Below are 17,332 nucleotides of genomic sequence, written 5' to 3' on the forward strand. Positions count from 1 at the left end.
GAGAGAGAGAGAGGTGGGTGGTGGGAAAGCTGAGAGACATTAATTCAAGTGTGAAATAGAACACAAAGTCTAGTAATCAATAAGGAAATGATTCAGACCTGCAATGCCAAATTTGTTTAGTATTAACAGGACTTTGTGACTCTCATTTACCTTCAGACACTGATGTGCTCATCAGCTTGTCACACATGTAATTAACGCAGCGATTATGCTGAGTGAGCGATGCCAGTTAATGGTTGCATATTTCCGAGGATGAGATAGAGAATTTTTTTCACGTTTTCCATGACATTCAATATAGTATAAGCCTTATCAGTCAGCTTTAATGTGCACTTCATTTAGCAAAAGCAAACTAAGTAACATCTCTCATCTTAGGCTGCAGGAAGGTCAAGGAGAGAGCAAGGTCCCCATCTTTTACTTTTTTTTTCATATTACATTAATAGCACAACACTCTTACTGAACAACTTACCAATTATTTTTTTGAAAACATAGCTTATAGCTCATAAAATATGCACACTCTCAATACCTAAACCCTGAATATAAAACCATGTACAGGCTCACTAACCCAAGAAATGTGTGTTTAAGAGAAAACAACAGACTTCAGAAAGTGGAGCGAGAGAATACTTGACATTTTCTATTGAATCCCCCCCCCCCCCCCCCCCCCCCACCAATTACTCAACTACATTTTCTATAATGTATTTCCATAGATTCAGCAGTTAATTATTGAAAAAGTGATAATTTTACACTACATCATTTTAATTGAGGAAATGTTTATGTGTGGCTTATAAACATTTGAAGTTTGAGGTAATTGACTGAAGAAAGAAAAACGGAGGTCCTGTAGCTCTCCTCCAGTACAGCACGCAATACTTATGTTTAAACTTAAGGTGTGTTTCCCTTTTAATGTCTGGCTTACCTGAGCACTGGTTTTAGGCCGTTTTACATACACATCAGTGTCACTGGTCTTCCCCATTATGCTACACTTGCATAGCACAGAAAATACAGACTGTAATTTATGTATATTATAGGCCTTGCAATAAGATGCAACCAAAGAGAGTCTAATGAGAATGAGTGTGAAAGAGCAATTTAAGGCTAGATGCCTCTGCCAGTGCCGGGGGCTATACAAGATTTGCATGCTAATCATTCTAATAATAATGTAATGCCCAAAGCACTTTAAGCAAATTGCGAACTATTGGTCAGAGAATGAAGCTTATCTCACAGAGAACATAACACAAATATAGGTTAACATTTGAATGATTCCTGGTAATTCACGGACCTGTCAGTAGCCCGGCTCACCTCAATTAGAAACGGTCCAGCAGCTGTTTCACTTTTCTGTAAAGCTTGAGCTCCTTCGGAGCTAAAATACCTCCTTACCCGAATACTAGGAAAATATTAAGGAATATGTTAAATAAAACCTGAACTTCTTAAAAGTTCCTACCAATGCAGCCAATAAGAGGTTGCTTTTAGTCCTCGTGCTCCACTGTTTAGCAACAACGCTGATTGGACGTTGTGCTCAGCGCTGTTTGCGATCAGCCAATCGGTGCCATTTAGCAGGCAGCGTCGCAGTGTTTACCCGGAAATGACAGTCGTTCCTAACAACTGTTGTGGAAATCTGTAGTTTACCTATTACGGACCGTTTAAAATACAGTGCAATCATAAATTACCCGTATATGCTGAATATAATCTACTGATTCGTTATGTACAGCGGACTCCTGCCCAGTGGTTTAACCGAAGACGACCTCAGTTCAGATGACGAGGAGGACAAGCCGGGCGATTTAGAAGACGAGAAGAGGGAATTTGAAAAGGGCTCTGCTAAAAACACATGCTCGCTGGAGGAGTCACAATCGACTCACACTGCAGCCAGTGACTCTCCGACATGCAGTATGCCTGGCATATCCCAAGAAATGTGGCAAGTATGTTGTATTGATCTTATTTTTCATTCTAGGTACAGGCTAACCTCTTTGGTTTTAGTGATGCCTGTATAAATGAAGCTAACTCTGAAAGTTAGCTTCACGCTAACTATCTCTAAGTTTACATTTACTATTGCTGCAGTACCCCCAGCCCAGCTCAGACTTAAGCTAACGGTTCATCTGAAGTGAGAAAAGCAGGGTTTTGAAGCCCTCTTCGTATGTCACATCTGTACAGCTGCAGCAGAAAAGAATCAAGAGCAGTGATGCTGTATTCACTTTGTATGTGTCTTTAAGAAATTCCAGGATCTGCGGAGGAAGAAAGATGATATAAGGATATTAAAGGTCACAGAAGACAGAAGAAAAAGGAAAAGAAGAAAGCGAAAGAAAGGTAATGTAGTTCTACATCCAACAGATGGGGGAGTTTTTGTAATTCAGTAGTTCCAATATCAATATATTGGCCAATATTAGTACCTTACTCTGCTCTGCTGCAGGTGCTGCAGATACTGCAGAGCATTTTGGAAGAAGTGAAACTTGAGTAGCTCTGCTGGACATACTGTGTGAAGACAGTGTTTATAAAATAAGCACCTTTTATAGCAAAATGTATTTATAATACTGATATATTTGTGATAGGCTAGTGATAGATTGGTTGATAATATTGGCCAACTAGTTCATCAGTCAGGCTCTAATTGTTTGCACATTTTTCCAGTGGACAAAATATTGGTCAATTTGTAAGAAAATAAACCTTTGTATTTGATAGAAACTTACCTTAAAGGTAGTCGAGCAACTTATTGGTACACATGGTATAGCTAACAACTGAAGTAATATCAGGGGTGCCAAACATAAGGCCCGGGGGCCAGACAAAGATTCCAGTCCAGCCTACTGGATGTCTTTGGAAAATCTGAAGGAAGATGTACATTTTAACTATATTGTCATACATTTTGACAGCTCGGTCTACTGATAAAGACTTCTCCCGAAATCATTCGTACTCCCCCAATGTAATGATGTTAAACAATTAAACGACAGTGTAATTGCACTATGTTGAAATTGCACTTCTTTTTCTTATATTGAGATAGCTCAGGTATTGCTTATGCAGTTAAACTACTACATAAAGGGGAATTTCACTGGTTTGGCCCACTTAAGATCAAAGTGGACTGTACGTGGCCATTGATGTAAAGTGAACTTGACAGGCAGACTCATACAGAAGAAACCTACGTATCATTAACTTGTTTGTCTTGTGCGTGTAATTTCACAGGAGCAGAAAGTGGGGAACCTGCAGAAACAAGGTACTGTTACACAACATTACAGACTATGAATAGTCAGGTAAAGTGAAGGATGTTTCCTTTCCTGTTTGTCAAACTATCCTTACGGGCAAATTCCTTACAAAATGCTGTCGCCACAAAGTATGAAAAACACATAGATCTGATTAGAAGGGTAACAAAAGAAATACAGTCAAGTTAATAAAAAGATGGACACGATATATGTCTTATTGCAATGCTGGTCTACATGAGCATTAACAGACATTTTCTCTGTCAGCAGAGAGCGTCAAGAGGAGCGGGAGAAGCACTGGGATGAGCTTAAGCAGTATTTTGGTGTAAATGATCGATTTCATCCCCCTGCATGTTCCAAACCCCCTCCGAAGGTAACAAAGACTGCCTTCCAACTTATCTTCTGAGGTTTAATACTGTGTCTGTCTTAGCTGTTAGAAACACCTTCACATCCTTTGTGTTTCGTTGCCACTGTACCGTCTCATTGTTTTACGTGATATGACATGTGGATTAGGGGGACCTTTATAATAACTCAACCTGACATTGAGAAGTACATTGGGGATTATGCTCAGCTACGTTTAGTGATAAGATTAGGGTGAATCTGCTTTCTAGCGTGGTTAAGATTCAAGTGAGATGTAGGATTTTTTTCTTCACCTGCAAAAAGACTGAAAATCCAAGTGTTGCTTGGCAGAAGATGAGATGGTTACAGCCTCTGTGACTGCAGCTGGAACAAAGACAAAAATGTAAAACTGAACTTTCTTCCATTTGAGTGCATTTCAGCTCTTAAAGATGACCAAACCTTTAATGCAAAATGATTGCAAATTGCTAATGAAGCAAAAATATTTGCAAGCTTGATGAACATTACGATTGACCAATGAATGGGAACTGTTCTAATTTCAATGTGAAATCCCTTTAATGATTATTTTGGAGTATTTTGTGCTTAATTTATCTCAGCAGCATAAGATTGAGGGTTTTTTCTTTTTTTTTTTTTGTGAATTTAGCCTCATTTTGAATGGGGTGCCAAGCTGGATGTAACAGAACTTGCCACATTATCATAATGAGGTTCTCTTTCATCACTCAAATGCAGATCCTTGTAATTAATATATTATTTCGAGTCTGGCAAGTCTTTCGAACAATTTGAAGTGAGGTAATTGAGGAAAAACTATATCACAGTTGCCAGATGTGATTATTTATCTGGCAGCAGCTTCTCCAAACCCTAACCTTAAACACAGTTCACAGCATAAACGATGACCGTCTGTCCGTTTGAGTTCTGCTTGTGAGAAACTGCTGGTGATAACTGAGTTCACGAGTCGGATCGGGTACGTTCAGGACATTGAACTGTAATGAGCGCACTAAATCAGAGCTGACCAATCGGAGTCAAAAAAATTAATAAAATTCTGCGTTTTAAAACTTGATGTTTACTTTACTGTACTTTTACAGTGAGTCAACAATACATCAGAGGGGACACATTAATAATTGCAGTTTCTTTCCAGTGTATCTTTTTTTTCCACCATGATGAAATTTGGGGGGGCTGAAGAAATCTGGTACTCGGCTCGCTGAGATAGTCTCATCACAGCAGAACTGCCTTGCCATCAGTGACCGGGGGCTTCTCGGCACCCCCCTCTGCTTAGGCCTGTAATGGAAATGTGTAATTAAAGAGTCACATTTATGTTTGGTAATCTCCTGTAGCATTTCTAAGATTTCCCCACTAATATCCAATCAAAAAGGTTTTCATTTGTGAAGCGAAATCTACATATTTGTAGTAATGGCAATCATATTAAAAATAAGGCCCTGGGGACTTTTGAAGTTACTCTTTGATTTTTTTTTTCTCTACCCCTATTTCAAAAAAAAAAAAAAAAAAAACGATTTTTTTTTTCCCCTCTTCTGCAGTCCGGCCTAGAAAAGAGCATAGAGAGGGCCATAGCTGAAGGGGACACTGCAAAGGCGGAGGAGATGAGCGACAGACTCGCCACTCGAGAGGTACGTTGTGCTGATAAGAGATCTTTGGGGTGCTCCCGCTGTGACAAATCAGGCTAATGGATCCGTGGCCATTTCTGCTGCAAAGACATAGAGGAACAAAAACACACGCAGACATCCACCATTCAGTCCTGCAGCTCTTTTCCATTGAGTTAATGGAAAGCCCTCCCCTTAGTTTTGAAGTGCGGCAGTGTCTAAAGGACTTTTGGCTCTGCTTTTTAATGAAGGGTACATTGCTTTCAAGCCAACTGTTAAATCATTCTCCAGGTAAGAGTTTCATACCTTTGAAGTGTACATGTCCCTAAATGCAGTGCCTGAAGTTTTGTAACTAACCGCCTTGGCAGGCATCAAGGATCAAGTGGTTTGAAACTAATTTAGCATAAAATGTAGCCCACACACACATAATTGTGGTTAAAAAGACATACAGCTGCAGCGTTACTTCTCCGCCGGAGCATCAAAGTTAAACTTCTTTGTTTTATAATGCATTTTGCTTACAGCGTCGCATGAGCATTTTCATTTTGTAATAGTGGCAACAAAAAGATGGAACAGGCTCAGGTTTTCCTGGCATCTGAGGATTTCAATTTGGAGTTATAAGGTGGGAGGGGCCGTCCATTTAACGCTGCTCAACAGAAAAATTAAAGTTATTTAAACGTGGTGTTCAAAAATGTAACTTTTACTCTCATGTTCACGTAGTGGACGGCAGCTAGAGCCATTACTGGCTTCGCTGTGGAGAAGAAACATAGGAGGTGCAAATGATGTGATTTCTTTCGTTAAAAAAAATCTGGATATGATTCGATTTAAAGCAAGTAATCGAAAAACAAATTGCAACCAGAACCTCTTGAATGGATAAGGAGGTTTCTAAATGAAAATATCAACTGTGCTAATTGTGTGAGCATTACATTTGTGACCTAGTATCTCCATTGTGTAATAGACATTGGTGTGCAAGCATTAGAGCCCCTTCATATTTCCATTCTAACTGTGAGCAGAGTGATCGAATATGAGGGAGTTAAATGAAAGCTCTTGTGAGTGGCACCTGTGCTGTACTTTCAGAAAGCCTCTTAGAGCGCTGGTGGATTGGTTTTAGCCTGAGCTGAGGTTCTCGCCTCCCTGGCACCTGCCTTGTGTCTTGCCAGAGCCGTGATGGGACCTGACAGCAGTTTGGCAGCCGCAATTCATTGTTAGGCAGTGATAACTTCATTTCAAGAGAGTATAGATTTGACTATTTTTAAATCCCTAAATGCTAGCTGATGCAAAGTTGTACAGGTTTTCTTTCGAATACAAAGACAAGCAGTCCTGCTCATAGTTAAAAAAGAAAAAAAAAATGGGAGAGAAATGGAAGCTAAAAGCCAGAAAGTTTAAGGGATTCTGAATCAGTTATAAAGGATTATAGTGTATATTAATGCAGCCTGTATTTCAGATAGCATTTAGGACCAGAGTGTTTGTTTACCGCCTTCCTGTTCACGTTGACGGGAGCACTGTGACAAACATTTAGAGGATCAATAATCTCCGCTGTGGCCAGAATCAATTTCAAGGTTATAATTGAGTGGCTCATTTGGCACGGAATTGCTTAGATGTTTAATTTGTTTACGGTCATAACATCCTGACATGATTGTGGCAGGCTTTTCACTCGAAGAATAGGAACAGGTTTTCTTCGCGAAAAATGCAAAAGCATTCCGACAGCTGTGAAGAACTGAAGAGGCCTGTTTGTCCCTCTAGGCATTGTTTTGTAAAGAAAATGCTGGTACATGTTGGATGACAATGTTTCAGAGTATTTTCATCCTCAATCTAATGCATTCCCACTTATCTCCTCAAAGCAAAGGGAAATAGAAGAAAGATAGAGAGCTTGCTGTCAGAATCCCCTCTTTTGTAAGACGGAAATGTTTGTTTCTGCTGTTTTGAGCTCCCACAAGTCAATTAATGATTTCCATTTGCTCTACTTCCTTTCTTACGTTTTTTTAATCTAAACATTAAAACAATTTGGTAAAACCCTGTTTTGAAGGCTCCTTATAAATTCTGAGATATGTTTTCTTTCATCTGTCAAACTTCTAAGACACGCGGCTTGGATATTGCAGGTTGCGGGTTTTTATTCTCATTACGGTTTTTAAATATGTTTCAAAGCTGAAAGCCTTTGTTTTTAGATTAATTCGTGAAGACATGCTCAGATTTTTAAATAAACATATTACCCCTCTAAAGAAATTTTTATTATTGTCTACAGTGCATTTCCAAAGCTTCCTAATGTAGTTTAATAAATTATACAGACAGTTTCTTTTCTCATAAAGATGCCTGTTGATCCTCCTCAGCGCATTTAGATTTCTTTTCACATGCTTTAGAAGACACAAAACAATGTAAAAATCTCCTTGCCTCTAAAGTAGTCTTAATAGTTCAGTAGATTAAAAGGTGCAAGTCCTCCAATTAAGACTTGGTCTCCATCCTTTGATTACTGCACATTATTGTACTCTGCAGCAAGCTGCGTACGGGCTAATTAATTCTGTAATTAGCATAACAAGAAGTGACAGACACATACACTATAAACGGCTCAAAGCATGTCATGAGGCCTGATAGCATCCAGCAGCTCATATTTAGCAGATTGATTTTTCTGTTCCTGGTAAATGAGCTAGTATGAAAAGATTATAACTGATAAGTAGTAAAGAAAATCTTATGTTATCTTATGTTTATCTGTAGTCACTGTATCAAACAGGATCAAATGCAGTAAAACCAAAGCAATCAAAGTGTTATACTTACTTTTTCACACGACTATAAGGTACTGAAATCTACTCAATTTCTACATCTAACTCTACTTTTTGACTGGGTGCCACTTTAGCTCACATGGTCAGACTGCAGTGGCCCAGATTTGAGTCTGACCTGTTGACAAAACCCCCCAAAAGCTTAAATCATCCATTAAATCATCAGCGTCACACAAAACATTCAAAATTACTTCTGGAATTTGTGTGATTGTGATTTACATGTAACAGGAAGAGCAGTGGACCAACGATTGATCCCTGTGGGACACCATAATAAGGTGCTTTCAATATCTAAATAAATATGATTTAAGCTATCAGGTTATGACACTCAAAAATTTTATATCCATCCATCTTTTCTATCCACCCTACTTGTTAACGATTCAATTCAGGGCCGCAGGGGTGGGAGCCTGGAACCTATGCTGCGTGTCATTCATTGGGAGACAGGCACACCTCTCGACATGTAGCCAGCTTACTATTACAAATTATTCTAAGTCCTTTGAAGGGTTATTAGAACCATGCAATTTTCGGAACAATGACTACTTATTCTATAATGACTGTACTCTAAATCGGACACTAATGTAAACTACTGTCTTTGCTGCACTAATCCACATTCTCATTGTAGTACTTCAATCAACAGGAAAAATGAAATATCTATTTTATTAAACAGAGCCGCTGATCTGTTTTTGAATGTATCCGTACATTTGCTTCATATACAGTAAGTGGGTATATTTCTTTACAAAAGACCATCATGTTGTGTTAGCCTTTTATTGCCCCATGGCTGTCATCACAGTTATTAGAGTGGCATTAACATTTCAAAACAGAAACTCTCTGTAGTCTGCCACAAACATGGATGTCGGGTGTATTTCATGACTTGCAGGAGCTTAAGGATATGAAAAATGAAAAACTATGTTGCATTGCTGCTGGCCTCACCATCAGGATGGAAGCAGCCCCATGTACATGGCCACAAGTACAAAGAAGGTGTCTTAAAAGACAGTTTTTCTTTTCAGCCTATGCCCTGCAACAGAAAAACCACCACCAACAACAAACTATGCACGGCCCAGTATGTTTTAGACCAGAGGCTGACCGGCATTGAACTTTTAAGGCCTATACTGGTATTTGGTGATTTAATTGGATATCGGAACTGCTACATGTAGTCCGGATTGACCTTTTGTCGTGGAGCTTTCTTGTTATGCCACTTTGAGCAATAATAACGTGCTACATCCAAACTGTTTAAAAATGAATCCCTCCTAATAGATTGTATTGTAATTAGCCATATGAATATGTATTAACTGGAGCCATTTATAGTTTCTGTAGCTTTTGAACATGCGGATGGTTATAACATCCCTCATTATGTTCTAGCTTGCATTTCAATAGTGCAGCTGCTGAAAGGAAAAGCCCCACTGTCCTTGAAATCTACCCTTTGGAAAGCCTCGCTTAAACGCTGTGAAACAAAGGTGGCGCGGCATTTTGTCAGAGGAGACATGGTGGCTTAGTTGAAACAAAGAGCTGAACTAAGAGTGTTTCATGATATTTATGTTATTTAACACCTTTTTTTCTTCTCGCCACCTTCCCCCCGCCATGCCCTGTGTTTGTAATCAAAAAATTAATGAGCGGCGCTTTTGTGGAAAGTAGGCTTTATCAGATTTTGACTTTCCCCGCCCCACATCAGAGAAGGAGTCTGACTCCGTCTCCCCTGCGAGCCCCCCCAGGCCACCTCGCAGAGAGTTCAGGGAAACTCTCCTCTTTGTTCATTTTTCCTTCAGCATAAGCAATTTATCACTGAATGAACTTTTATTGTATCTCTGGATGACTCACATTAAATTTTCGCCCATTAATTTTGAAATGGATTTTGAAATGGGTACTAAGCTTTTATCAAATGCCTGGGAATCTCATTTGGATTATTGTATTTCATTAATTACTTGATAGACAAAGCATACTTTTCAATGTAGATTTGTGTGCTGTTTAATTAATTAGCATGTTTTCTCTTTTAATTAAAGCCATTTTTTTAAATTAAAGCCCACAGCAAAACACATATATAATTTGTTTGTAATTAGGCCTTAATTGGTGGTAGTGGAAGCTTAGCACCCTTGGTTTCTTTTTTCATGATTGCCATTTTATTGCCAGTCACTCATTAATTAAACAGTTTTTTTTCTAATTAGCTTATAAAACTGTTGATGGCATATTATTCTAAGTGTGAGTTCAAAGCTTGCTAATAAGCCTACCCTACTCAGAGGAGGCGAGATAATGAAATGGCACAAAGCAGACGAACTTTCAGAGATTTTTTTTTTTTGTCTATTCCCTAAAGATGACATCTTGTATGTATCTAGGATCAGATTACTAGAAAAGGAAATGGAGACATTGCTGTTCTCCTGTGCCTTCCCTGAAGTGCCATTGTTTTTAGCTTTCCGTGTAATTCTGTTTGTCAAAGAGGAGGCAAGATGACAAAAAGCTCTAATGAGGCTGCCCCAAAGAAAACTGACACTGTAGTGGGAATATAACAGCATGAAGGTGCGTGCTATGATATTCTGACTGTATTATAATGAAAACAGTGACACATTGTAATTGTTTATCCTTCATTATTAGACATTGACAATCAGTGATTTACCTTTTCTACGATCACTGTTAAGCTCCTAAGAAAAGCTATGGCAGTTTGTCCATTACATAATTACTTTGTTTGCTATTGGAAAACAGTAACAACATATTCTGCTTACATTAAAAAAATTAGATATTTTACTCTATTATTTTAATTTCCTTCAACTTTATAGTCTGGCTTCACCACAGAGTTTTTCTGAACTAAGTAAATGAAAACCCCAAATAACAAAAAATGGCCAAAAGATCTTTTATTGGTGATAACTAATTCCACATTGCACTACTTCTTTTTATAAAATCTAATGTATTGATAGATTAAACTGCTCAGCAGTATGTACAATTAGCAGCCCTTTGGCTTTATGTTGGACGAAATCAATTTGAAGACAAGTGATGGACAAAACAGTCTTTTACATCAACAAAATAATCATTTGTTTCAGGAGTCAAACCAGCAGGTATGAACAAATGTATCCTTTTTAACAAAGTGCAGCTGTAGAGCAAAGACTCGATGCATCTTTAATAATAAATAGCTATATTTCCTTATGTAACATTTGATTTCTTATATTGGAAAAAAAAAATCTTAGTTTGTGTAAGTCATTTGTATCACTTTGAGTCGTTTTCAGAAATAATGACAGTATCTTTTCCTTTGTGTTCTGTAACAATAAACTGACTATCATTGGGTGTTGACCTGGCCCTCCAAAGGCCTAGTACAAGTTAGACTTACTGTGAATCATGTAAATAATCTGTAGACGACTTGATAATAAAAACAGCAGCAAGAGAGCACCTCTGATTCTAGGGTCGGATTTTTTATTTTACCTCAACCTATTGTTTCACCTTGGAGATTTAAATAACGGACTAACTAAATAAAATCTCGTAAAATCTTTTCTTTTGAATACGATATGGGTGGTGCTGATTGACCCCTCGATCTTTTGACCTTCCCTGTCCTGCTGCAACGCTGAGGCTAAGAAGCCAGAGACACGTATTTCTTCCCCCTTCCACCTCAGTCCTAAGAAATTATGCTGAAATAACACACAAGCTGCCTAATCTGATATTCATTCCTTTCTTATATAGCCCTGCTTTCCAAAGTTGACTAAGGCCACATTATTTAGGCATTAAGGTAGTGTGATAAGGGAATTAGGCTGGTCATTAATCGTTTACACGTCAAATGCAGCAGAGCAGCTCGGGGAGGTGATTTAGTGAGGCAAAGCCATATAGCCCTTGTTAATCCACCTCTCACACGTTTTAATTGGAAGAGGCTTCCTGGATAGGAAATTTATGAATGGATTTAAGGCCATTTCTTCCTTAAAGCCATCATTTATTTCATATTGTTAATAGGAGCTTTAACACTTTATCCACATGGAGACGTATTTTTCTCATCTCCCATTCAGCTATTGTCTTTTTGCACTGGCTGGTTAATTGCCACAGTGTTTTTATGATCCCTGTGCTACAAAAGGAGGGACGCAGCGTAAAACAGACACACAAATGAAAACAAAGTGTGAAAGCGTTATTATGAGCAACTTTGTGCGTGATTTCCACACACGCAATGCAAATTTTGACGTATTTATTTTTTGTATCAAGGCCCCATGTTTGGGTCTCTGCTTGAATCTCCATGACGACCCAAACATGGATGAACAGAAAACGGCACTATTGACTTAACCCTCCTAGTGGCCTTAAGCTGCTGCTGCTGCTGCTGCAGTGCCAGCATTGTGCAGGCTGAATTTTTTGCCTTCAAATCTTCCAAAGGTCAGAGAATTAATCCTCTGAATAAACCTTGTTTTTAGCAGGGCTGCACACAGGCCACACAGGAGAGAGAGGGAGAGAGAAACGAGGCACGGGAAACATGCATGTGATGGACATTTAATTGTACATTAATATGTGGTGGAGTGGGAAGAATTGCCTTTTAGGAGCCACATAAACAAAGAATGCAGGAGGTTTTCCTGTCTCCTGCCTTTATTCCCACTTTGTACTTCCATTCTTATTTTTCCCCAGCCTGTGATGTGAAAGGATTTGGCACTAAGATGCACGCAAGGGGAGGGGGGAGGAAAAAATCCTGAAAAGTGGATCAAAAAAGTAAATGAAAAATAATGTCATATTACTGAAAATATGAGAGGCTAATTTGTGCCGACTTTTTGCTAATTTTGTTCTCGCCACAGAAAGAGGAGCCGTCACCTGCTCGGCGCCACAGCGCTGACAGTGCCAGTGATCCATGAAATAAGCTGCCGCTGGCTTTGTTCAGATAAGAATGAACAAATCTGCACAATGTACTGCTCTCGGAATCTCATTTTCATACTTGCATGCAGGCTAAAAGAAATAAGCTGTTTGCAGGCTTGATTAATCAGACATTTGAGGGTTTTTTTTTTTGTCTCTTTGATCTGTTCTGTCTCCTAGGTAACTTGGTTGACATTAATGTTGAGCCCCAGCAAAGACAATCAGGGAGTGTAGACTAAACAGATATAAAAAAAGAAACAGGGAAAATATTAAAGACCTTTAATGCTTTAAATGTAGTAAAAGCTGTGTTGTGAATTTAAAAGAGGGGGAAATGAGGGCCATGGAAGTGGGTTTTAATTTTGCTTTTGGAATGTTCAGGAAGGCGTGTTTTCAAGACCTTTTGCATTTCAAATGCAACCCCACAGGAGAGCAGGTTAATGTGGGTAATCCTCGTGTAGGCAAAAAGAAAAAGCTCTGTCAGTAAATCTCCAAATTAAACCATTTAGCATCATGCAGTTTCGTTTGATTTGCTCCCAGAATGAGCCAGTGTGGCTTTCTTTCTTTTTTTTTCCTTTACAAACACAGAGAGCAAGAGCTGTTCTCAGATTTGTCAACAATTTAATAAATGTGTGGTTTATAATCTCAGCATGCATCAGAGCCACTCAGAAGCATTTAGCACCTACGCTGCTCTGCCAAGAAGCAGGGAACACCCTGAAGTGGTTTTATCTGCTCGCAAATCTACTGCAAATGTTTGAGCAACCGTCCCCCCTCCTTGTTATAACTCTCTTAAAGAGGAGAGGGGAGGAGAAAAGAGGAGAAAACATGATTTGAGGAATTTAAAACCTATAAAAATGGCAAAGAACTGGAGAACTGTCATAGTATGTACGCTTCAGGTTATGCAGACGCTCTCACAAATCTTCCAGTGACTGTATAGATGAATGCCTTGAGGGCCCAGCCGGAGCCCAGTACTTGCAGCCAGCCGGAGCTCTTATCTTAAATCCAAGCAAAGTACCATTAATCTTTTTGAAAGACCTTTATGGCTTTTAATGTATCCCAAATTAGAACATTTTACACCCTTGGTTCCTGAAATATGGTGATAAATAGCCTTTAGAGTTTAATTTTTCCTGCCTGCTCGCTCTGACCTGCTTAATCCCAGCATGCATTAGGAGATATTTTAGTTTCAGTCTTTCTAATAAAGTTTATCCCACTTAATTATAATTGAAACATTTTTTTCCAGCAGGTCTTTTTTTTCTCCAAGTGGCGCAGTGGTGGCACATTTCTTCATTACCTTAAGACTTTCTTTCCCCCTTGATTGTACTCTGAATATTACAAAGAATTACCCAAAGGTTTGGTGAAATTGTTCCAAGTTGTTTATCAAAGTTTGCCTTTGCTTGAATAATAAACCTATCTCAGGAGTGAAAGAGGGGGCAGGATTTTTCCCTTTGTTTCCTGTGCTTCTGTGTGACTGGGGTTATTGGGATTATTCTGCTTCACAATACACACATATGCCTTCCCTGGGATTTGAATGTTTGCCTCTTACAGTCACGGTCATTCTCTTCACTTCTGATTTCAGGGACTGCCTGCATTGCTCCAAAAAAAAAGTCTCTTTTACAATTGGAGACGAGTGGAAAACGCCTTTGCAACATTTTTGAAGTGGAGGGGGGGAGGCAGCACAGCTGACATTGTCTGTCATTGTTTGTTTAGTATTTCATTTGCACATTAAAAAAAGGATCTAAAAGAAACAGCATTGAGAGGATGGAGGGGGAAAGACTGTAAACTCTAAGCTGAAAAACACAGCTCTTAAAATACATCAAATATATAGTGATGAGAATTTTATTGAAACAGTGCTCATGTTCAAAAAAATAAAACTACACTTTTTGTTAATATTTGTAGAGACCTGTGCATAATATTCAGCTTTTAGTTCTCTACAACATCTAAAAATTCTTTGCCGTCCTCGAAGAAAAAATGTCACATTTAATCTATCATCTAAAATGTGAGAGAGCCGAGTGACTTTATTCGCTACTCTTTGACAAAATACAAAGAAAACAAGCAGATATTGATATTTTTTCCACTTTTCTTTGTAATCTAAGCAGGTGTTGTCCCTACTTCCAAGTTTAGCATCCATTTAGAAAGTGTGTAAGAAGCTTTAGCTGCTCAGATACATCAAGGAGGGTTCAAATCCTCAGTAAAAACAGGAACATCGAGTCCTGCTACAGACCTGACTACGCAGGCTTTGGGATAATATATAAAAACAGAACACGTTGAAGCAGATTTTCTCCATTATGATGGGGCAACCCATCTGCCATGTACCTTTTAAAAAGAGCTGCTCACATATTGACTTCATTTTTTAGTTTTTTTTCTTTTAAATGCTTCATGACTTGTAAGATATTGTACATCTCATTCATAGAAATAAGCAGGTGTTTGCTGCAGAATTATTGTTGCATACATGTAAAATAGCATTTATTCCTACTGAATGAAATATATAATGTAGGCTTTCATGGTCACATTCTGTCAAATATGTTGCACTCAGTCCTGACGTCACATATCGCCAGACTTGCTAGACTGCAGGATTGTACGGCATTCACGTGTCGTTTGGTTTAATGACAGTTTTGCTGTGGTGTGGAGGAGGCATCGCAGGCAGCAGAGACTTCGACAAGAAGCCACCCTCACACATCAGTCAGAAGGGGCTTTTTTCTTGCCACAGACTGATTTTCATTCTCTAATGAGCCTCTCCTCTGTCTGCCTCCAAATAGATGGCCGTGAAAATCGCTCAAGCTGCTGATTGCCGTGACTTTGTGCAAGGCAAACAGGAAGAGGAAGCTTTGAGGGCAGCGCAGAAAAGGAAGACGCAAATAGCCTGGGGGTATGACGTCTGTCTCTGGTCTCATGTTTATGCTTGCCATCATTTCTGCCATGCGCGACCACTCTGGGTTCAAGTACAGTTAAGATAGAGCTGCCGAAGCCTGAATTAGCTAGTGTGATTGAAGTTGATGGCTAAAATGTATTCATAAGAGCTTCAAAGTTTTTTTTTTCTGTTTTGCAGCTTTGAGGCGAAGAGGCGGTGGGAAACCAAAAGCAACATGGGCTACATGTGAAAAACACGGAGGAAGAAGAACAAGACTTTATGTGTGTGTGTGTGTGTGTGTGTGTGTGTGTGTGTATATATATATACATATATATATATGTGTGTGTGTGTGTGTGGCAGACTAATCATGTTTCTTCTTATAATTTTTTGTATATTTTGAAGATTTTACAGCAGCAGCATGGGAGAGGAGAAAAGTCAGCAGTTGGCTGAGATGAAAAAAAAACCCAATCCAAAGAGTAAAAAGGAGGAAAAAATGATGGAGCATTCAAATTAATTCCTAAGGCACCCACTGGTGTCTGCATTGTGTTATTTTTCATTACATTTCAGTGATTTGAGCGTTCTGCCCCCCCCTTCAAATTAAATCTGGTGTACATTACTGGATGATGCGTTTATTTATTGCTGTAAAGTGGGTTAATCATGAAGGCGCTCTTTTCTTCTTCTGAGGAAGAGAAAGGAAAGATTAGAGCTCTAATGCAATGTACAGGATAATGTGCGATAGGATTTGGGAGTAGAAAATGAAATTTGGCTGCTGTAAACTGTTGTGAGCAGTCGTAAACTGGAAGTTCGAAGCAGAGGCTTTGCTGCTGGCCCTCGCCCATGCTGGGAGACTCGCTATTGTTTCGGAGCCTGAACAAGAGGCGCACGCTGTTTCTCGAAGCATACACTCACTGCTCATTGTGTGATGAGCTGTCTTCAGCATCTGTAAACTCGTCTAAAAACCGTTCCTCTCCCTCTTACTTTGATCTTTTTTCTTCTTCTGCTTTTTTTTTTTTTTTTTGATCTGCAGCGCTTACCTCCGCAGCTACTCAACACTTCTGAAATGCTCATTCAGATTCCAGGAAGTGTTAATTGCAACCAGCAAGCACAATAAAAAGCTGAAGAAAGATAATTACTTTTAGTCATAAAGCTTGATTTTTTTTTATTTTTTTTTTTAACCAAACCACTTTAAAAGAAAAAAAAAAGACTGCTTTGCTTCAAGGTAATGAGAATTAAAAATTAATCCACCTAAGTTGTTTGCATTTCACATATTTGAGCACTTTGTCCCCTGGTGAGGCGCGTTCTCATAGGCTCACTGCATCGGTATGGAGTAAATTTAACAAAACATCAGCAATAAAAGTTTTTAGGTCATTATGACGCAAAACACCTGAGCTAAAGAAAACCAAATATGAGCTCGAGAGAACTTGGTGAACTTTAAAAAAACAGGCAACTGTTTTGTATCCTCTCATGTCACGTGACTGTGTCAGAGAAGCTGTCAGTTGGCGGGAATTGGTGCTAATTAAACTATTAATTATCTCTGTAATGAGACACAAGTTAAAACTGTGTTAAGCACATCAAAGTACAACATGGGATTTCTTCACTTTGATGAATGCTATGAAAAATATATCTTGACTGAAGAGTGAGGAAACATCAGAGATGCTTCATTAACGGCAGCAGAATTAGGAAGGAAGAAAAAAAAAATGTATGGCCTTTGAAAGTTTTTGGATAAGTGCTTAAGCGCGAGACATTTATTACAGGGAATTACTGGATGCAGGTCTGATTATTGCGTATTTCACAAACATTGCAGAACTT

At 38.8% G+C, this 17,332-nt stretch overlaps 1 protein-coding gene across 4 annotated transcripts; it reads left to right on the forward strand.

Annotated features, from left to right (window-relative positions):
* Positions 1-1,550: 1,550 nt before the first annotated feature.
* fam204a (family with sequence similarity 204 member A) lies at positions 1,551-16,144 on the forward strand. 4 transcript variants are annotated; one of them, XM_076891897.1, is made up of 8 exons: positions 1,551-1,904; positions 2,196-2,289; positions 3,154-3,184; positions 3,435-3,540; positions 5,057-5,146; positions 15,432-15,541; positions 15,722-15,805; positions 15,862-16,144. In XM_076891897.1, the coding sequence occupies exons 1-7, from the start codon at positions 1,689-1,691 to the stop codon at positions 15,771-15,773; spliced, it is 699 nt and encodes a 232-aa protein (XP_076748012.1). In that variant the 5' UTR covers positions 1,551-1,688; the 3' UTR covers positions 15,774-15,805; positions 15,862-16,144. The 4 variants fall into 4 exon arrangements, with proteins under 4 accessions (XP_076748012.1, XP_024660467.2, XP_014265493.2 ...); XM_024804699.2 differs by having other exon boundaries at positions 15,722-15,804; positions 15,926-16,144; XM_014410007.3 differs by having other exon boundaries at positions 15,722-16,144.
* The last annotated feature ends 1,188 nt before the right edge of the window (positions 16,145-17,332 follow it).

This window comes from Maylandia zebra, linkage group LG13 (assembly GCF_041146795.1).
Source record: "Maylandia zebra isolate NMK-2024a linkage group LG13, Mzebra_GT3a, whole genome shotgun sequence".
NCBI lineage: Eukaryota > Metazoa > Chordata > Actinopteri > Cichliformes > Cichlidae > Maylandia > Maylandia zebra.